The 21,666-nt window shown below is 36.7% G+C and overlaps 3 protein-coding genes across 4 annotated transcripts; 1 reads left to right on the top strand and 2 right to left on the bottom strand.

Moving 5' to 3' along the window:
• Positions 1-6: 6 nt before the first annotated feature.
• On the bottom strand, positions 7-2,528 carry LOC130548364 (uncharacterized). The gene is made up of 3 exons (XM_057325088.1): positions 2,336-2,528; positions 683-1,033; positions 7-437 (listed from the first exon to the last, which is right to left on the bottom strand). Exons 1-3 carry the CDS (start codon positions 2,379-2,381, stop codon positions 58-60), a joined length of 777 nt encoding a protein of 258 aa, XP_057181071.1. The 5' UTR covers positions 2,382-2,528; the 3' UTR covers positions 7-57.
• Positions 2,529-5,700: 3,172 nt separating this feature from the next.
• LOC130548362 (SLAM family member 6-like) lies at positions 5,701-21,589 on the top strand. The gene is made up of 4 exons (XM_057325085.1): positions 5,701-5,815; positions 18,917-19,234; positions 19,573-19,845; positions 20,035-21,589. The coding sequence occupies exons 1-4, from the start codon at positions 5,743-5,745 to the stop codon at positions 20,205-20,207; spliced, it is 837 nt and encodes a 278-aa protein (XP_057181068.1). The 5' UTR covers positions 5,701-5,742; the 3' UTR covers positions 20,208-21,589.
• LOC130548359 (uncharacterized) lies at positions 11,078-17,994 on the bottom strand. Of its 2 annotated transcripts, none has more exons than XM_057325077.1 (10): positions 17,669-17,994; positions 16,472-16,789; positions 15,869-16,213; positions 15,301-15,417; positions 14,407-14,760; positions 14,303-14,334; positions 13,609-13,909; positions 13,179-13,475; positions 13,030-13,068; positions 11,078-11,990 (listed from the first exon to the last, which is right to left on the bottom strand). In XM_057325077.1, exons 1-10 carry the CDS (start codon positions 17,712-17,714, stop codon positions 11,935-11,937), a joined length of 1,905 nt encoding a protein of 634 aa, XP_057181060.1. In that variant the 5' UTR covers positions 17,715-17,994; the 3' UTR covers positions 11,078-11,934. The 2 variants fall into 2 exon arrangements, with proteins under 2 accessions (XP_057181060.1, XP_057181059.1); XM_057325076.1 differs by having other exon boundaries at positions 11,079-11,990; positions 13,609-13,920; positions 14,014-14,334.
• Positions 21,590-21,666: the final 77 nt, after the last annotated feature.

Raw genomic sequence — 21,666 nt, forward strand, 5'->3', positions numbered from 1 at the left:
TTCACTCTCAAACAGAAGAGTTAAAGGAAGATGTGAATGATTCACACACAGCAGATATTAATGAACCGTTACTGTGAGAGAACTGAGATACTCACTCCTGACATAAACACTGAAGGTCTTGTATAATGTCTGTTTGTTGTTATTGATCTTCAGTTTATAAAGTCCAGAATCTGATGATCTGACATCACTGATGATGAGAGATCCGGTCTGATCATCCAGCTTCAGTCTGCCTCTGAATCCCTCATCATCATCATATATTGAGCTCTTATTGTCTTCTTGATCATGTTTAGCTATGAGAAGACCTTCATCTCCAAACCTCCACAGTATCAGATCATCTCTGTGTGTTTGAACATCATTGTGTAGAGTCACAGATTCTCCCTCACTCACTGACACTGACTTCACATCACCTGTACCAGCACCAATAACACGTGGAGAATCTACAAGACACAGAGTCACAGACAGAGATGACATGTAGAGAACGGAGTTCATAGTGTTGAAGCCATCTAATATATAAAACAACAACACTGAGTAGAAAAACAGAAAACCCTCTACACTGGTCATGTGATAACTTCATCAGTTTGCTATACAGGTGTCAATATTAAAAATCACAGATTAGAATAGAAGCCCTTTTTCACATCCAGATCTGTCAGAAGAGTGATCATTGAAGAGAAGTTATACTCACCAATGACAGTAACGCTGAAGTTCTTGTATGTTGTTCCAGTGCTGTTGATCTTGTATGTTGTTCCAGTGCTGTTGTTGATGATCTCTGCTTGATATCGTCCAGTGTGTTTGACTCTCATGTTGTTGATGGTCAGATCTCCAGTCTGATTATTCACCTGCAGTCTGTCTCTGAATCTCTCAGTATCATCATATGAGGGCTTATTATCAGCTATTGAAGCTAGAAAACTATTAGAGCCCTCTTCTCCAACTCTCCATATTATCCTTATAACTCTCTTCATATCAGTGAGATCAGTGTGTAGAGTAACAGAATGTCCCTCCATCACTGACATCTTCACTTCATCACCAAACACACCTGAACAACACAAACACACAACTGGAGTTCAGAGAATAAACCTGTTATACTGATGGAAGTGATAAATGCTTTAAACATGACAGCTGCTTTAATTCTTGGATGAATGTTTACAGACATATAGGTTTGACTGCAGAGAACTTATGGAATGTATGAGAAGAAATCACAGATATGAAGGAGTGTGATCTCTCTCAGAGAAGAAGAAGAAAGGAGAGATTTTATGTTCACTGAATGTTTTTGGTCATCAGTGTTCACTCGTCTCGTCTCTTCTCTTCTCTTCTCTTCTCTTCTCTTCTCTTCTCTTCTCTTCTCTTCTCTTCTCTTCTCTTCTCTTCTCTTCTCTTCTCTTCTCTTCTGCACTGCTGTTGGTTTCATCTCCACACTATTTCAATAACACCTTCTCAAATCCAACAACTTTTACTGTAGGTGCACATTTTTGGTAAATTTTCTGTGGCATTTCTAAAAATGAAAATATATTCCAAAACTCATCAAAAACAACAAAGAAATCTACCATTTGATAAATATATACCTTCACTAAATATATATAAAAGCTGTGATAGGAGAATGGATCTTCTTGGTCATCTGCTGGTCAAAACATATTCTTTGGAAAACTGTAATTGCTAAAGTGTTTCTCTAACCGATCAATATGAAGAACAAACTTATATCAAAGGGATTTTAAAGGCACACTTTATTTTGTGGTAAACTGGTTAATAGTCCAAAAACACAGCATAAATGTTTAAAGGAAGAAAAAATATCTATATATATTTACGTAAAATATGAATATATGAATAAAGAAGCAGAAAAAACCTGTATGTGACAGACTGATCTCTAGAGATCACATTATAAATGTAACAACTCTGCTGAAAAAAACAATAGAAGTCCAATAGAAACCATCACAGAAAATCTAATGTTTACATTAAAATATCATCATAAACCAGTAGCTTTTTACATTAAAACCATTACAAAATTATAGTGCTTTGGGCTTCATTCCAATATGATTATGCTCCAGATAACACCCCACCCATAGAATCCATCACATACCAGTAGACGCCATTATAGTTTCCAGTGAAACCAGTACAATTCCCATTATAACCATTAAATCCATCAAATGTTCTGTTGTGTTTTAAGGAGCTGTTTTTTATACGAACTTACGATGTCGTCGGCGCACACAAGAGCATATTTATTGAAATAAAAGTTCAATTGTGAAAACACCCGGTAACACCAAACCCACCAGCAGAAGTAAAAAAGCCAGAGATTAAACTCTGAAAACTAAAGTGTTATATTAGAGTTGGTAAATGAACTTACCGTTGATGAATAAAGAGATGATAAAGAGTAAAGAGATTGTGTTCATGTTGTGTTTGAGCTCATAAAAATGACCAGTGAACTTATTTAAGTGTTCGATCTCAAACTAAACCTACACAAAGAGTAACAGATGAATTAATTTCTATGATGAGTTCCTACAGTGATGGACATGAAACGATGTAGAAATGATGCCTTTGATTCCTTGTCCCAGCGCTGCGGTCAAATGACTTTAAATAAGTGAATGACAATAGATGTACAGTGTGGATGATGGGGAGGAGCAACACATTTCTGCACATTTATTTTCATTTTTCCATTTGACATCTACTTGAGTTTCACTTTGAACAATTATCAATGTTGTTATGAAGGAACATCAGCCAATAACAGCTGTAATATTACCAATGTAATGACTTCAGATCAAACGATTAAGTTCTGAAATGAGTTTGTTTTCATACTAAGCAAATGATCGACTCGTCTTAACCTCTTAAAATCCCTCATGTTACAAAACTCTTTAAATAACAGAACAGAACAGAATACTAAACATGTATAAGCCTCCTCCCATTGATATTAATACATAAAATAACACTTTTTTTCAAGATTTACTTCCATTATCAAGTCCACACAAAGCATGCTGGGAATCGCTCGGACGTCATTGGAAGATATAATTAAACATTTTGAGTTAAGTGAGTTCTTATTATTTTGTCACTGAAACTCAAAATATCAAAATCATTAAACACTCTTTTTCACAGTTTTGAGTACAGTTCACTCATTTTTAATGATCAGATTATACTGTTCGGGAATACACTGTAAATATCAGGATAGATGGGTCTTAGATCCCAAACTATGGGCCGCGCCCCTCAAGTGGGCAGCACAGGGGAATAAAATGACTCACTCAAGTCACTTGGCTGTTGTGGTGCATTACAGTTAAAACAATGAACGTGGGAAGTCTGAAACCCCGGGTTCATCCGTGCTGTAAACGCACTGGTGTCACATCTGTGATAGCACAATAAATGTCATTGATACTTTTTGGAATAAATTTGTCCAATGCACTAGCCAAGGGACTTGAAAGGTCAGGACTTGTGAAGCTTACAAACAGCATTTGTTTGATAAAACTCCACCAAACATACCCACATGTCATCTCTGAGAGCTCGAAGCTAAATAAAAATGATCGTTAGCGGTATCACCATCAATGTACTATCGAAAAATGTTTTGCAATAGTTACATACAGTATATGGATATTTTTGCACAGCCCTATATATATATACAGTATATAGGTTTGTAATGATGTACTGTGATGAGAAGGATTGTGTATGGAAGGGACGGGTGCCGTGGCTTCACCTCACTTCAAATATAAATACTTCTGTGTGGTTTTGACAAATATGAATCAATTATTATTCAGCATCATCTTATTTTAAATTGATGATTGAAGCAAGATAAAGACGAACCCTTTCAGATTATGATATAAACTACAGAAAGTAGAGATGGTTGAAGTCTGTAATGAATGTTTAGGCTCTCTCGTCCTGTGACTGTGAACAGAGACTTCTCATCGTCATGTTTAAAAACATCTTCTGTTAGCAGCACTCTTGTGCTTTAGTGTATGTGTGATTGTATTGTTTCAGGAAAGTGAGAAAGAGCGCTAACGTCATGTTTTCATTCAGTTCTATTATAGTCCTACATGCCTGTCATCATCTTTGATCATCTCTAGGACCATATGTCCTGTCTCATGACTCCAGAAGTGTTCTTGTTTAAGTGATTATCTATTGATAACCGATCACGTGAGCTTGATTTACTCAAGTAATGATGTAGTTAGTTGACTCTGTTAGCTTGAATACTGCTGTATTTTGGATGTAAGGCAGGTCGGCCTGTGGAACTCTGTGAGAATGATGAAGCTGACTTCTGCTGGGAAAACTACAGAGACATTTTCTTTGACTAATCATATTCCTGACTCTTTGTCTTTATTCATCATAACTGGTCTATACGGGACTTTCACTGTAAATCCCCTTCAGTATCCACAACAAAACAGAACAGTAAACAGAGCCTGTCCTGTTCAGATGTCCTGGTGCCGGGAATGACCACATTCCTAAATATATGACTGTCTGGTCTTGAACAGGGCATGAACCAGCTTGTTTGTTACACAAAAGGACTTTAACATTTCAGTGGAAGTGACTGGTGACATCATTTAAACTAATGCCAAGTTGTTGCCAGATCCCTAAACTTCTCAGCTGTCTCTGTGCTCCACCTAATACATATACATACATATATACTGTATATATGAAGGAAATATTTACATGTATTTATTTATATTTACCAATAATTGAAATTATATATAGATGTTTATAAATGTTTATATTTTTCTTAAATTTATGCATGTATGTGTATGTGTTTATAAATACACAATTATTATGCACAATACACAGATATTATGTTAACACAAACTTTCACTCGATGAGATTAATCGTTATGAATAGTTTGACAGCCCTACTTTAAATACATGTTAAATATTAAAGGCGGGGTAACCCATTTCTGAAAACACTTTAGAAAAAATAAGCTCTGTTTAACAAAGGTTTATGATGCTTACCAGTTTTGTCTATCAAGATCATGTTTACAGATTAACACAATATTTGCTATTTTTGAAGCCTAAACACAATCGGCAGAAGTAAAAAGCTAACAGGAGCCTATAAACAGAATACAAATATGGTCGCTCGACATCAACGTCCCGCAGAGAGGGAACCGCTCGACAGACAAATCCCCATGTTTACTATGCCGAATACGCTGGTCACAAACTTCACATGGATCAAAATGAGAAGCTTGTTGATTTTGGTGTGACAGAAGTTGTTGCGAGTGATGGTTTTAGTGGAAAAATAATGGGATACTCTGCTATGCCAGTCAAGAACAATCTGACAATATACGATGAGGTGTATAGAGAAATTTGCTTGACTGATGGACTATTTGACCAGGTGAGTTGACCACGGACGTGAATTTTATTTGTGTCTGTATCAGCAGGACAATCTTGAAGCCTTTCGACCCAATACCCACCGCCGCCCTTCATTCAAAGTCAGTCCAGACAAAACCATGCCGCTGAAAGAAAGTGGGTAGAAATAAATGCTCGCATAAATTATCCTATCAAGAATGCATTGTGCTATATTCCGAACAATGGTTTCTTGGACACGGATGATCTCTTTTCCAAGCACTGTGTTTCTTGTATTGCTTCTAAATGTTGATGGGTGTGACTACAGAACTTCGTCCCTGCGTGGAACGCACACACAATTCCACACAACACAAGGGCATTCGTGATGCTCTTTTCAAAGCCCATCTGAGGACTGCACGAGTTCCGTCTCACCTTATACCACCTGCCGAGGTTGTGGCTGCGGACTATATTAACAATGGAGGAAGTTTAACGTATCCATCAGCATATGGACAAGACCCTCTTTATGGCTACCCTGACCTCCAGCTGCAGAGGAACAACCTGTGGTCGTCAACATACCAGTATGACCATATTTTTTATGCCACTCTCATGGGTAATAGTGGTGCATTTTCGGATGCACCGGAGACGTACATGAATATTACATACAGTTTGGAGCCATAAGTGTTATTGACGATTTGATTATCGACCATGTGATTTCAGTTAAATAAAAAAACCCCGAAATGTATGATTAGCCTTCGTTGTTACATGTGATGTTACAGTGTGGTATTTGCAAAAGTTTTTGATTGCCTAGTAGTCACAGATCTATGGAAGGTTACTGTTTATAGTAATAAAATAGTATAAATAGAAGAAAAAATTTATAAATAATAAAATAGTAATGATCTTTAACCAGACCACAGGATATTTTCCTTTCCTTAATGTTAAAGTTATAAGGTAACGTTAAATAAATTGACGTATTTGTAAGTCTTCACATCTCATTTACATTTTCTCACAGAAATGAACATATTAATATATACATATTACGAATTTGACGAGACGCATGCTTTCAGGCTCTATCTCACATTCTTCGCCCAAAATATCAAGCCAAATAACAAAGCCAAGGTAAATTAATTACATCATAGCGAAATGATTGCATGTGATCTTTCTGTCTGAACTGCCCTAGATTGTTTTGATTAATCTTAACACTGTTACTGGACATGTTTTAAAGAGTGACAATTCATACGTGCGCTTATTACTATCATTACGGTAATAAGTCACTGAAAGAGTGTGCGTCATACCCCTATGCTAATGGTACGACCCACAGCACAAACAGAAAAACGAAAGATACAAAACTTGAAAATCGCCTAGTTTTCATTTGTTTAAATTTTCATTTCTTAAATTACAATTCAGTAAAATTAAGAAAAGGAGAGAAAATGACAATAATCCCATTACAAGGTTATCCAGAAAATTTTTTAAATTAACGTAATTTTTTTATTTTTGCATTTACATTGCATGGTCTGAAAATTGAATTGTGACCAACTTTCTCATTTTCTCTTTTCTCACTCTCTATTTAAGACTTAGAAAACATCAGCAAAACTTTTCATTTGTCAGTCATTTAATCTATAAGAATTAATCATTGAAATATTACACTGTAAAAAAATTGTTGAGTCAACTTGAAATAATAAGGCAACCTATCACAAGCACGTTTTTGAGTTAACTCAACAAACAGAGACTGAAGTCCACCCAACTTAAAAATTATGTTTAAGTCATTAGTTGCCACAACATAGTCAAGTTTACCTAATGAACAACAGAACAACATATTTTTTGTTGGCTGAACATAAATAGAGAAGATGGATTGGTTATTTAAAATTAAACAAATGTATTTGTCTTTTACTACAATTGTAAGTGTTTTCTGCCTTAAACAGACCAAAATTTTGATCAAATAACTGTTTAAACAGTACCGTCATGTCATGCACTTACATCTCAACATTGAACACACAAACCTCCACCATGGTAACAATCAAAAACCATCATTCATTAAAAAAACTCTAAACTCAACAGATAACTAACAGTAACAACGATATTAAAGCATAAATTAAGCCAGCAAGAACTAAAACACTAATCTTTAAAAGAAAAACAAATAAGAAAGACAGAATTGAACATGCTGCAATGCATCTTGGGAAATTTCAAACTCAGAATACTCTGTTTTGTAAGTTGGGCAAACTTTCTGACGCATTTTGGCCAAAAACTTTAGAATCTAAGTCAAGTAAACACCGAAACATGTTTAGGCTCATTTTGTTTAGCATATGCAAAACAATCATTTGGTTCCTTTAACAAAAAATTCTATGTTCAAGTCACTTAGTCATTTATCTCTGTAGGGAGAATATTTTGCAAGTTGGATTTTTTACAGTGTAGGATCTCATCTATGATTTTCTGTTTTATGGGATGACAGTAATCTGTATGTATGGACATAAAACATAAATGAAGAAAAAAAACATGACAAACTAGTAACAAAAATATGTCCCGTTTAATATTTTGGAATAAGGACGGGATGAATCTATTCTGCATTATAGAGTGAAGGGGTTCCATCGTTTGACATTCAGATAGTAAGAACAGANAACAGGAACAGGGTTATTGAGATATCAGGATAAGTTAGCAACGACAATAATAATTAACGAAAATAAAATACACTAATATTAGAGCGAAGTGATAAGAGCACTGATACAAACAAGCTGCCGGCAGCGATGCAGGAAACAGGAAGCAATCTATAAGGTAGGTAACGTTAAATAAATTGACGCATTTGTAAGCCTGTATTTCACACCTCATTTACATTTTCTCACAGAAATTAATATTTACATATTAACATATTACGCATTTGACGTGATGCATGCTTTCAGACTCTATCTCACGTTCTTCGCCCAAAAAATCACGCCAAATAACAAAACCAAGGTAAATTAATTACATCATAGCAAAATGATTGCATGTGATCGTTCTGTCAGAACTGCGCTAGATTGTTCTGATTAATCTTAACACTGTTACTGCGCATGCTTTAAAGAGTGATCTGGACAATCGCTTTCACGGTTAATGTGTAATTATTATGAGACGTCATATTATCCCTTTATAACAAGAAAATATGTCGTTTAAACGACATATTATCCCAGGGACGTAATTTCCACTGGGGACAGGGGGGACATGTCCCCCTCACTTTTCAAAATCCCATTCGTGTCCCCCTCACTTTCAAATGTGTTTGTAATGATTTTTTAACCACACGCCGTCATCGCCACGGAGAAGTAGCCTACTAGGAACGAGCAGGACACGGAGAGTCTGCCTGTGTAGATGCGCGCGTCGCGTGCACACTAAAAAAAATCACTGAAAGATTGTTTTCAATCACATGGTTTTGATTTGAATTGAATAAAAACCAGTTTTTACGTGGTCGTTGTTTCGGAAGGCTATGTTAAGCTGTTTCCTTATAATGGACTACTGTGGGGCAGAAACGCGTGATTTATTACTTTTTTTGTTTAATTAGGACTCGTTCTTTTAACAGCTGTTTGTATTTATGACAAGGCTTGACAGAAACGTGGGCTTCCCTGGTCATTGTACGTTAAACCTCATTTTAGAAAGTCATCCTCGTCTCCTTCCGACCGCAGATTCAGGTTTACAAGCCATGTTTTCCTCCGTTTCTCAGTCAATGCTTGCATTTCCCCCTTCATGAACATCCATTTACTACACAGTAAAAACACATTCTGGTTTAATCAATGTAAACAATCAAAAACAACGCAAAACAGGTATTTTGAATTTGTGATAGGATTAAAATCAAAAACATTTCCCCCCATTTTGTCTCCCCCCCACTTCTCAAACCAAAGTTACTCTTGTATTATCCCGTCAAAATGAGAAAATATATTGTTTTAACGACATATGATTTCGTTATTATGACATAATTGAGTGGAAAAATAAAATGTGTGTGGCAGCAATACGCCACTGTACGTAATATCTCGGGCTGCGACTGATACAAGTTATCCATCACTTCTACTTTTTGTGCGTGCACTCACTGCACTTGCTGCCCGGCCGTTCCCAATGACATACAGATCCGCAGCATTGCCATCTACTGACTGAAACCAAAACGGTAACCACATGAATGTAAAATTAGAAAAACAAGTAATTTTTGAGTTTGTTCGAAAATCAGAAATTCTGAAGCAATACCCAAACACGTATAATTACAAATGAAACTGAGAGACAATTATCCTGTGAAGTACTCATGAAAATTGAAAATGAAAGTTTGAAACCAATTTTCATTTGATTAATTTTGATGGTGAAAATTGAAAAAAGAACTGCAAAGCGTTACACGGACCTTCTACATACTCAATGTCCATTCATTCACATGCACTATTGTTCATTATGAAAACAGAAATTAATCGTTCTTTCTAGCAAATGCACTTAAAACAATAATATTACAGTCAAGCGATTAAAAGAATAAACAGAGAAAAGTATCAGAGAAGAAAGAGGAACTACATCATTATTTGTAGATGTCTCTGCTGGAGAAATCTTGCTGAATATCAGATGAAATGTGTCATGACAAGAACACTTTTGAACTGGCTGTTATATCTGTTCAATAAAGATAGAGGACAGTGTGCTCTTCAAACACAAGGTGCTTGTTCACTTCACATCTGTTTCTGTTTGTGCTTCAGTTCTGAAGCACCATTATATATATATATCCGTTTTTATTTATACAACACAAAAAGTGAGGAATTTCAATAGTTCTTTTATTTAATAGATTTAATAATAGACTATAATTTCGTTACGTGTTGTCGTCCGAAATGCGGAAATGGCGCCATCTTGTGGACATGCATAAAATGACTTTAGATTAAACATTTAAATCCTATCCGCAGCAACGCTGACTGACAGCACATGATAACATAAACCTGATGAATAACAGAGATGTTTAAAAGCACAGCATTATACACTAATGGATGAACGTGAGATGAAACACAAACTTTAAACATCGCAAACGCTGCAGCGCTCTTCTTCTGTGTCGGTTGGTGAAGGCGCGTCAGTGGCACTTCCGCCACCTGCTGGACTGAATGAGAAGCTTAACACAAGAACACACTAAATCTTTTTTAAAATAACATTAATTTATTGAATTACAAGAATTCATTTTTCAATAGTAATAAACACAATAAAAATTATTTTAATCACTTTTTATAAAATTGTTTACTATATGTTAAATGTAAATACAGTAACACAGTAATTCGGTCTTTGAAACATGAGTGAACTAATTTCTCTTAAAGGGATACTTCACCCAAAAAGGAAAATTCTGTCATCATTTAATCACCTTAGAGTTGTTCCAAAACTGTGATGAACACAGAGAAAGATATTTTGAAGAATGCTCATAACCAGACAGATTGTGCCCCCATTGACTCCCATAGTAGGAAAAAATACAATGATAGTCAAAAGTGCCCCAGAACTGTTTGCAGTCCTACATTCTTCAAAATGTCTAATTGTGTTCAACAGAACAAAACAAAGTATTTTTCCTACTATGGCAGTCAATGGAGGGCAAAATCTGTCTGGTAAGCATTCTTCCAAATATCTTTCTCTGTGTTTCTTTAAAACAAAGAAATATATACAGATTTGGAACAACTGGGATGATGACAGAATTTTCTTTTTTGGGTAAAGTATCCAACCCATGTTTTTATTATCATATGACTCAGTCACATATATTGTGTATTTAATTCTGGATTAAAATGCCCTTTATTTATTACAGTAAGAAAAACATTAATGTTAGCTGTCCTGTACAATCTGCTCTCTTAAAAAGATTTTCCACTGAAATCATAGAACATTTATGAGCCAACAAAGAAAGATTTCACTTCAGTTTTGTACTTTATTGAAATGATATTGACATACAGCACATTGTGTACTTAGTTCTACTTGTTTAAGCATGCGTTTAATTAAAAATAACCCACAAAAGTTTATCAATACTGTTATCTAAAGGGAAATAAAAATGTGCATCAGAAGTGTTTCATAAACTAGACAAGATTTACTGTATCATATTCTACTACAGTACAAAGTTAAGCACCAACATCAGTGTAGCGTTTTCTCCTTTATTTGTCAAGTGCAAACGGCGAGTTGATCAGTGAAGTGCTTTATAAAGTTAGTGTTTTATATCTGTACTGACAGTCTGAATTCACATCTAAAATTTTACATCCAGATCTGATCAGTAGACAGATGAACGGAATATCTGATGAACAAACATAATATTATTCAATGAAGTCATGCACAAGGTAAATAAAAGACTAAAAGAATAATGACTTTGACATTAAAAACAGAGCAGGCATCTAAATCTCACACTGACGCTCAGACACTTGAAGAGGACTACAGGTGTTCACACAGATCTTCATGTATATCTGATATTAAATCAATACTGACAACAATCACACAATATCAAACATGCAAGAGTCAAACTGATCATATGCTCTGTGGTGAGTAACAGATATGAAATGTAAAACGTCAAAAGTTTTTGATCGGTGTAAACTGCAAATAAATGAAAGCTTCACTGTTGATCAAAAATCGTGATACTTCAACATCAACATCGAGGGAGTTTACAGTATTTCTCATTTATAAAGGACGGATCATGAAAGCAATTGTTACTGCAGAAGCTGATGATGTAACACATGTTACACGCTGGTGATGTTGAGCATCCATCAGCTGATCAAACATCTTTTGCATTCAAAAGAGGCGTCGTGACATTACTGATTCCTCTTAAATCTGTCAGAAAACACAGAATCACACCAATTAAGCAGAGAGAAAGTATCAATTAGTCACATGACTAACACCGTGTCTACACCGGACGCGATGCGACACACAGTTTGTTTTAATGGGATTGTTGCGCCGCACTGCGCCACGTCCAGTGTGGACAAAATTTTTAATTATAATGGGTTCTAATGCGTTCTATTGGCTCTTGTCACCTCGCATCGGTGTAGACACAGTGTAAATTACAAATCATTAGAAAAACTCATGAGCGTAACTATGGCAACCGCTTCTCTATTGCTGTGTTTCAACAATAACTATCGCAGAATGTTAATTATAAACACTTACGGCGTGCTCACACCAAACGCGAAGCATTGAATTCCTCACTCAATACGTCTCGTGTGATTAGTTCATTATATTCAAGAAAGTGACGCATCCAGACGTGTCAAACAATAGTTGTCAATGAGCTCTTTGCGCAAATTTCTCTCTTCAGTTCAAATTCTTCAACCTGGCCGGAAGACTGAGGCGAATATCGTGCGCTCACGGCAATCACACCGCCCAATTTGCACAATTGCCGTCGCCCGGCACGAGTTTGCGCGTCTATTCGCATCTTTGCATTGACTTTGTACCCAGCTGGCACAGGTACGTCTGTAAGACGTCTGCTAAAGATCTGGAAAACATCTGCCGTGTAAAAACATCTGCTAAACATAAAAGAGCAGTTTTACATTCATTCTGAATCATAAACATCTTACAGACGTCTTCTAGATGTCTATTTGATGTCTGACAGCAGACGTCTCAGAGACGTACTGCAGATGAGCAAACAAAATCTTACAGATGTAAATGCAGACATCAAATAGACATCTGCCAGATGTATGTGTGCTATCAGGGTTTGTAGTTTACTCGTTCAATTGGCGTTTGATGTGAACCCAGCATAAGGTGAGAGTGACGGTTAAGACATTTGTTGCTTCGCTCTTGAAGAAATCCATTCCCTTCGGGAAACCCTCACTGAAAGGTTTTCATACATTCATGACATTTTCATTCAGTTGTAATTTGTTACCTGATTTTTGATCGTTCAACGCTGTTCCATGAGCGCTGTCTGTTTGGGAAAAAATCAACAATTTAACAAACGCATTCAAGAAGATGTAGTTCATAGAGAACGCTGATAAACAAGATGAAGTCAGTTCTTATATATCACAAGTTTCTCACCAATGACACAAACGCTGAACATTCTGTACGGGATCTTTCCATCACTGTTGATCTGCTGTAGTTTATAAACTCCATTGTGTTCAGTTGTGATGTGTGTGATGGTGAGATCTCCAGTGTCAGCGTTCATCTTCAGTCTGTCTGTGAATCTCTCATCATCTGTATATCGGCTCTCTCCGTCTTCTCCATTCTTTCCAGTGACCAGAATGGTGTTATCATCTAAGATCCACTGGATCTCACTGTCTCTCTGTACTTGACTCTCAGTGTGTAGAGTGACAGATTCTCCTCTTTTGGCTAACACTGAAACACAGAAAACATGAATCAGACAGATAGAAGAGGGATATTACACTACAGCTGCCATGTGAGATTTCATTTCATTTCTGTTGCAGCTATTCACAAAGTTTTCATAAATTACAAAAACACAATTACTCACCAGAGATGGTAACACTGAATTTCTTGTATTTGGTTCTTATGTTGTTGCTGATCCAAACCTGATAAACTCCAGAGTGTTTAACTGTGATGTTTGCGATGGTGACAGATCCAGTCTTCTGGTTCAGCTTCAGTCCGTCTCTGAATCTTACATCATCACAGTCGTATAGTTCATATTTAGCAGATCGTGCGTTGATCCGAGCAATGAAACGCTCCTCAGGCCCAAACGCCCACTGAACGTCATCATCAGTCTTGATTTCAGTAACGCCAGTGATCAGAGAGACAGACTGTCCCAACACCGCTAGTCTGATCCTCTCTTACATCACAAAGATCATTTCAAGAATTTCATTCATCAGATTAAATGTCAAATCAAGCAGTATTTATCATCACATACACCTGACATACTTACCCTTGACGATAATATTGAATTGAGAGAACGACACTCCCGTACTGGCGATGATCCACAGTTTATAAACTCCAGCGTGTCTGATGTTGACATCAGTGATAATGAGATCTCCGGTCTGATCGCTCACCTGCAGTCTGTCTCTGAACCTCCCTTCAAGAACATCACCATACGTAAAGACGTCCTTGTTCTTTCTGCTGAATCGGGCTATGACGGCGTCTTCATCTTTAAACATCCACTCGATCACAGCATCTGTGTGTTGGTCTGTTAGATCGGCGGGTAGAGTGACCGAATCTCCCTCCATCACTGACACAGACTTTATTTGAGCTGTCAGAGAAACCAGTACATATTTAATAATAATCTCTGATCACAATAAAAATCATCATTAAACACAATTACCTTGGACAACAACATTGAAGAGAGAGCACGAGTGTCCACTTCTGGCGATGAAGCGAGAGCATGATGTTCCTTCACCGCTGCTCATCTTGACTTTATAGAGTCCAGCGTGTCTCATGTTGATGTTTGTGATGGTGAGAGATCCGGTCTTATCGTTCAGCTTCAGTCTCCCTATGAATATCCCATCAAGAACACCATCATACACAAAGAGCGCGTTGTCCTTTCTGTTGACTTTGGCGATGACATTCTTATGTCCAAACCTCCACTCGATCACGTGATCATCAGACTGTAGTTTAGTAACATTAGTGTGTAGAGTGACCGAATCTCCCTCCGTCACTGACACTGACTTCATCTCATCTGAAACAGAAGCACACACAAATACATTCATATTCTGATGTTTCATTAATCACGTCAAGAGATTTTCCACTGTCTTTGATCTAATCATAACTGTTTATTCTGCAAATGTTGCGGAATCACAGGGCCACAATGTTGTTACGCATTTAACAAAAAATGTACACATAACATTAAAAAAGTAATCCATATCTCTTATGTAAATACTTCACTTCATGGTTTACAACACAAACTAAAGCCGTGCTCACACTTAACTTCTTTTTTGACAAGAAAAAGTTGACAATGGCGCTTTTAGTAAAAAAAAAACGCTCGCAGCGTTGTTGCGAACACAGTTTCTTAAAAACACAGTTTACTCCATAGGACTATAATGTAAAACAGATGCTAGCAGCTTCAAAAAAGAAGTCAAGTGTGAACACGGCCTAATATAATATAAAAATAGATCAGATATTGACTTTTATATTAAAGTGAGATTATAATTTCCCTTCATTACTATGCATGAAGACTTTCTGATTTTCTGTTACTGTATCAACGGAAGATTAAACTCACTCATTAGTTTCTTCACTTCAGACATACGGAGATAGAAAATCACACCAGCAGCGATAACACAAACAGCAATGACCGCCAGGAAAGCACATAATCCTGCTATAGCACCTGAAGACAAACCTGTAAAGATAGAGAGAGAATCTTGTGATCATCAGATTCACACTTAAACTGTGACATCAGACTGAAAACAACTGAGATCTGATGAGAAAATAAGGATGTATGTTTGTGATGTTCTTCTGCAGGAGATGAATGTTCACAGATTTTACCACATTTCACTCTTATCATGACTTCCATAGTCTTATTACCTCAGTGTGAATGGACTGGACATATCTCAGATCATCAATAGAGTCGCTGACATGTAAATGTGTCTGTCATGGGTTGATGTTCATCTGTATGATGTGATGTGTGTAAGTCCTAGAATTAAACTTATAAATGCATCAATAAATGCTTATATTCACAGAGGAGAAGGTTTTGACTTCACTCTCAAACAGGAGAGTTAAAGGAAGATGTGACTGATTCACACACAGCAGATATTAATGAACCGTTACTGTGAGAGAACTGAGATACTCACTCCTGACATAAACACTGAAGGTCTTGTATAATGTCTGTTTGTTGTTATTGATCTTCAGTTTATAAAGTCCAGAATCTGATGATCTGACATCACTGATGGTGAGAGATCCGGTCTGATCATCCAGCTTCAGTCTGCCTCTGAATCCCTCATCATCATCATATACTGAGCTCTTATTGTCTTCTTGATCATGTTTAGCTATGAGAAGACCTTCATCTCCAAACCTCCACAGTATCAGATTACCGTTCTGTTTGTCATTAAGATCATTGTGTAGAGTCACAGATTCTCCCTCACTCACTGACACTGACTTCACATCACCTGTACCAGCACCAATAACACGTGGAGAATCTACAAGACACAGAGTCACAGACAGAGATGAGATGTTATAACTTCATCAGCTTTCTTTACAAGTGGCAAAATGGATAATCAATCACAGATTAGAATTAAAATCCATGTCTTCATCAAAGTGATCATTAAAGAGAAGAGAATGGGTCATTTCATCACAGAAAACTATTATTGATGATGAGCATTAAATCATAAATACAGTTTACTTTTTAAAGTGAGCGTAAACAGCAATACATGTTAATTACATACATTCATGCTCACCAATGACAGTAACGCTGAAGTTCTTTAATTGCTCTGCACCCTTATTGATCTCCGCTTCATAGAGTCCAGAGTGTTTGACTCTCATGTTCTTGATGGTGAGATCTCCAGTCTGATTATTCACCTGCAGTCTGTCTCTGAATCTCACATCATTGTCATCATATGAGGGCTTACTATCAGCAATTGTAACTAGAAAACTTTGAGAGCCTTTTTCTCCAACCCTCCATATTATCCTTATAACTCCGTTCATATCAGTGAGATGAGTGTGTAGAGTAACAGAATGTCCCTCCATCACTGTCTTCACTTCATCACCAAACACACCTGAACAACACAAACACACAACTGGAGTTCAGAGAATAAACCTGTTATACTGCTGGAAGAGGTAAAGGATAGATGTGTGAGAGACAAAATTAGAAAAACGAAATCTGGAAAAAACACATAAGATAGCTTCATTCAACTTGTGTGTAATTTTGAAACGTATTGGTGCTTGTGTCCTGTGAGAAAATGCAAATGACAACTAGTCAGGAAACAGGCAAAAAAACAATATTTAAACATTTCAATAATTAATTTTTATTAAATAATTCATTACCTAACATTTGTCAAGAAAATTTACCATGGTAGTTTCACTATATAATAAGCATAAATAAACTATGGTAGTTTGATAAAACCATAGAAGCCACAAATAAACAATTTCCTTACTACATGAGCCATAAAATAATAATAGTAAATAATTCAATGTATACAATACTTTTACTAAAGCCATGATTCATTTTTGAGAGCTAAACACAGAGGTCAAAAGTTCAGGACTGTAGTGGCAGGACGTTTCTTCTTCAGCCGTTGTATTTTTTATTTATCGTCATTTAGCTGTTACTACCGACCTTACTAATATATTTGATAAGAAAATTATGTAATGAGAAAGCCTGTAATTATTAGACAACAAAACAACATTAAAATGGATAAGAGACTTATCACAAGTATTCATTCGTTCTTCCATCCATTGAAATGAGGCTTAGCCTTGTATTTAAGAATAAAGTGTTGACCTCATACTAACAGAATTAGGTTATTCATTGACATTTCAAGCTGATGACATGAAAACGAATGTTGTTTACAAGTTAACACAGACACCAGATAACGTTACCAGTTACCGTTACACGGTTTGCAATGTGAAAGTGAAAGTGTTAAATAAATTCAAACACTTACCGCACATCAGTGCCAAAACAATATTCAATGTAAAAGTGTTCTTCATATTTCTGTTGATTCCAGTAACAAATAGTTAAATAAAGATTCAGTCGATGTCTTTTAAATATAAATCTCCTGGGTTTGTCGTCGTCAGTGAGCCGCACCCTCATTCACTGACTTACAGCGCGCGACAACACAAACCTGACAAAAACTAACACTGACAAACTCACTACACTGTTCACTAATTAGTGTACTTCATAATGTGCTAAAAATTAAAGCGGTAACTTTGCGCTTCTACAAGTTTGTAACAAAGCGAACCAACGACATTCTTCTACTGTTTTAGTTGATGGCGGACGGTGCGTTTTCGCCCCCTACTGGACTGGAGCTTTCGTTTGGTAAAAATGTACGAGAAACTTCATTTCGGTCCCAAATGTCACTAAATATTTTTGAAGAATTTCTTAAGATTCGGGAATGCTTTCGTTTATGAACTGTTTTTATGTTAAGAAAATAAAGTCTTTATGTGTTTCTCAAACATGCGGTTAGGCGCGTTTCCGCCCCCTACTGGACAGGAGCTTTCCATTTGTAAAAACGTATGAGAAACTTAATTTTGGTCCCATATTTCACTAAGTACTTTTGAAGCATTTCTTAAGATTCGGGAATGTTTTTGTTTATGAACTGTTGTTATGTTAAGAAATTAAAGTCTTTGAGTGCTTCTCAAACGGAAGGCTTCACCCTAGTGAGGCTGTTTGTCTTGCTGTAATAATGAAGTAAAAATATAGCATTTTCCTGTACAACTTTTTGATTCACATTTACGCATATAGCGGAAGCATTTATTCCAAAGCGACGTACATTGCGCTCACGTTACGCATTTATTTACCGCACTCTGTCAGAGTTCCTCAGTGACGTCATTGTCTGTAAGTCCCTTAATCAAACAGCGTGTGGCGCACTTGAGCGTATTAAATTCACTTCATTTTTTGGCTTGAGGTTCATTATCTATGCTTATGGCAGGACAACCCCCCTCCCTCACACTTATAAAGCGACTGCTTTATGGGGTCACAATCACACATTCGTGTGCTTGTGTAACCTTCTTCATAATTTCTGGACTATAGTTATTTTTCATCTATTCTGTGAGCTGTTGAAGAAAATGTCTGATGTGATTTTGTTCTGTTTGTGTTTGTGGAGTCTGTCTGGTGAGTTTATGTTACATTAACGCAGATGAGCACAAAGTATCCTAACATGACTTCAAAACAAGTGTTCTTTACTTTTCAGCTGTGTTTTGTGTGTCAGTGTCAGTGACTGAAGGAGAATCTGTCACTTTATCTGTGAATCTCACTGAACATCAGAGGAAACAGGGAATCTCCTGGATGTTTGGAGCTCGAGGATATCTCATAGCAGAAATCAGCAGAGGAGACGGTAAAGTCAAGACATATGAAGATCAAGCCGATGGAAGATTCAGAGACAGACTGACGCTGGATCAAACTGGATCTCTCACCATCACAAACACCAGAATCACAGACTCTGGACTTTACGAAGTGACCAACACCAGCACCAACATCAAACTCAACACATTCATCATTACTGTCCACGGTGAGTAGATATCTGAGAATATCTGAAACATACATTTACTTTGAAGTTCTAAAATAGTTTGGGTTATTCCTAACGAAAATTACCCTGATAGCACACAACATCTGGCAGGCGTCTATTCGATGTCTGCATTTATATCTGCAAGACTTGTTCATTTGCAAAACGACTTTGAGACGTCTGCTGGCAGATGGCATACATCTAGAAGACGTCTCTAAGATGTTTGTCAGTGTTTAAGATGTTTTCCCGATCTTCAGTAGACGTCTTACAGACGTACCTGTGCTAGCTTGGTAATTGGTACTCTTATTGTCTGTGAATTTATTTTATTCTGTAATGTTTTTCAGCTTATCTGCCTGTTCCTGTCATCACCAATTCTTCAGGATCATCCAGCTCAAAATGTGTTGTGTTGTGTTCAGTAATGGATGTGTCACATGTGAGTGTCTCCTGGTACAAAGGAAAGAGTTTATTGTCCAGCATCAGTGTGTCTGAACACAGAGACATCATCAACATCTCTCTTCATCTGGAGTGTCTGGATGATTCTTACACATGTGTGATCAACAATTCCTTCACAAACCAGACTCAACATCTCAACACTGATGTCTGTCACAAGTGTTCAGGTACATCAGCTGTTAGTGTTTATTTACCAATGTGATTGTGTAGTGGTGCACAAAGTTTAACACACATTTGACAATAAATGCACACAAACAACATTCAACTTAGCCATAGTAAACCCACCCCCAACCCACAATAACGATTGTGATGAATCATGTTTTAGTTTCACTGGTGCTCATTTCTTCTCTCTCAAGGCTTCTGCAGTTGTGGATTAACTGAAGCTGCGATCCGATTGGTCCTCTCTGCCCTGGTGGGCGTGGCTACTGTTGCTGTAATGGTTTCTGACGTCAGATCCAGAAGAGATGGACAGAAGATGGGATCAGAACAGAAGAAGATGGGATCAGACATTCAGATAACTGACCAATGAATCTATCAGTTCTATCATCGTGGTGTTTTCAATCTCAATCATATTTTGTTAAAACAGCTGAACTTTCTGATACACTTTCTGACTCATTCTGACAACAATCTGTTAACACGGTTTAATACAGTTGCTCAGTGGCAGACTGGCCATCTGGAGAACCGAGAGTTTTCCTGGTGAGCCGCGTCTCAAATAATACTATTATTTTCTTTTGCCCACTTGTTATAGTTGTGATTTCTGTGGCCTATAGCCTAGCAGCAGTAATAGCGCTTGTCAATGTCAAAAGGTTGACCAATCAAACAGAGTTTACAGAATTCTAGCCAATCAAATTACAGAGGCCAAGCAGAACAGAACTTAAGCCAATCAAACTGAAGAAGACAGACGTTTCAGCCAATTAAATTGAAGACAGAACTTCGGCAGGCGGACGCTAACAAACAAAACACGAATAGTTTTAATGATGACAGTGTAGCAGTGGTATGTGGGAAGGCAAACATAACAAAGCCAATTGTTTAACAATTACGATGAGAAAATGTAAGATTTTAGAGATGCAAACATAACTTTTGTGAAATCTGCTGTTTTGAATGAAAACTTGTGGTTTGTCACACAATGTTAGATGTGTAACGCGCATTCGATTTAACATGCCTAAAAACATAACCGATAACGTTAGCAATCGAGGCATATGATAAGACTGTGTAAGTTATATGATGGATTTAATTAAAACTGAAGAATTCAATAGGTTGCATAACTATTATCACAGGTAATGAAATTACTATTTTTGTCAAATCTTTATTGAATGTATAGTTTTATCAAACATATTGAAGCTAAGCCCAAAGAGCGAATGTTTTCTCTTCTCGGTTTATAATCCTAAATGCTCACTTTTGTTTAGACTTGTATGTTGATTTTGGACTTCTCTGATGTAAAACAATAGTCGAGTCACACCTTTTTATTCTCTTGTCTAGGAAATTATTCATACGTACTTAAAACAGGGTAAAACTTGAATCTTTGTTACATGTCACGGTCAGTAAAGTGTCATGTACAAACAGTTTAAATGCATTACCCTACATTACACTGACATGTTTAGGCAGGCTTTTATGTAATTCTGATGTCTGTTTGTTTCTTAGGCCTTTACTGTTTTATGTTTGTTGTTTTATTGGCTTTGCAATGCGTCTTTAAAAGATCTTTAGAAACATTTGTTTCTATATTGTGGTGTTATAGAATCAATAAGCTGGTGTGTCATGTTATTGTTCATGTAATGTTTCATTACAGGATGGAGTTTCATTCTTTAGTTATCATCTCTTGGATCTGTGATGACTGTAACTGCACTTCTGATCTTCTGCATCTGCAGAAAACACACAAACACATATCAACAGGGAAACTATGACTCACAGCTGATAAATGTGTAAAATGATGTAACAATTCAACACAAATGTGTTGTGGTAACAGAATGCTTTCTGTGAACAGAATTGTA

This window comes from Triplophysa rosa, linkage group LG25 (genome assembly GCF_024868665.1).
Source record: "Triplophysa rosa linkage group LG25, Trosa_1v2, whole genome shotgun sequence".
Classification (NCBI taxonomy): Eukaryota; Metazoa; Chordata; class Actinopteri; order Cypriniformes; family Nemacheilidae; genus Triplophysa; species Triplophysa rosa.

Bases quoted from the DNA above. Each gene is read 5' to 3' on its own strand.
- LOC130548364 (XM_057325088.1), bottom strand. From the start codon at position 2,381: ATGAACACAATCTCTTTACTCTTTATCATCTCTTTATTCATCAACG. The intron at 1,034-2,335 runs GTAAGTTCATTT...TGTGTTGTTCAG, and splicing joins CATCTCTTTATTCATCAACG to GTGTGTTTGGTGATGAAGTG. The intron at 438-682 runs GTGAGTATAACT...TGTGTCTTGTAG, and splicing joins CTTCAGCGTTACTGTCATTG to ATTCTCCACGTGTTATTGGT.
- LOC130548362 (XM_057325085.1), top strand. From the start codon at position 5,743: ATGGACAAGACCCTCTTTATGGCTACCCTGACCTCCAGCTGCAGAGGA. The intron at 19,235-19,572 runs GTGAGTAGATAT...AATGTTTTTCAG, and splicing joins ATTCATCATTACTGTCCACG to CTTATCTGCCTGTTCCTGTC. The intron at 19,846-20,034 runs GTACATCAGCTG...TTCTCTCTCAAG, and splicing joins TGTCTGTCACAAGTGTTCAG to GCTTCTGCAGTTGTGGATTA.
- LOC130548359 (XM_057325076.1), bottom strand. From the start codon at position 17,714: ATGAAGAACACTTTTACATTGAATATTGTTTTGGCACTGATGTGCG. The intron at 16,790-17,668 runs GTAAGTGTTTGA...TGTGTTGTTCAG, and splicing joins TGTTTTGGCACTGATGTGCG to GTGTGTTTGGTGATGAAGTG. The intron at 13,476-13,608 runs GTGAGTAATTGT...TCTGTGTTTCAG, and splicing joins ATTCAGTGTTACCATCTCTG to TGTTAGCCAAAAGAGGAGAA.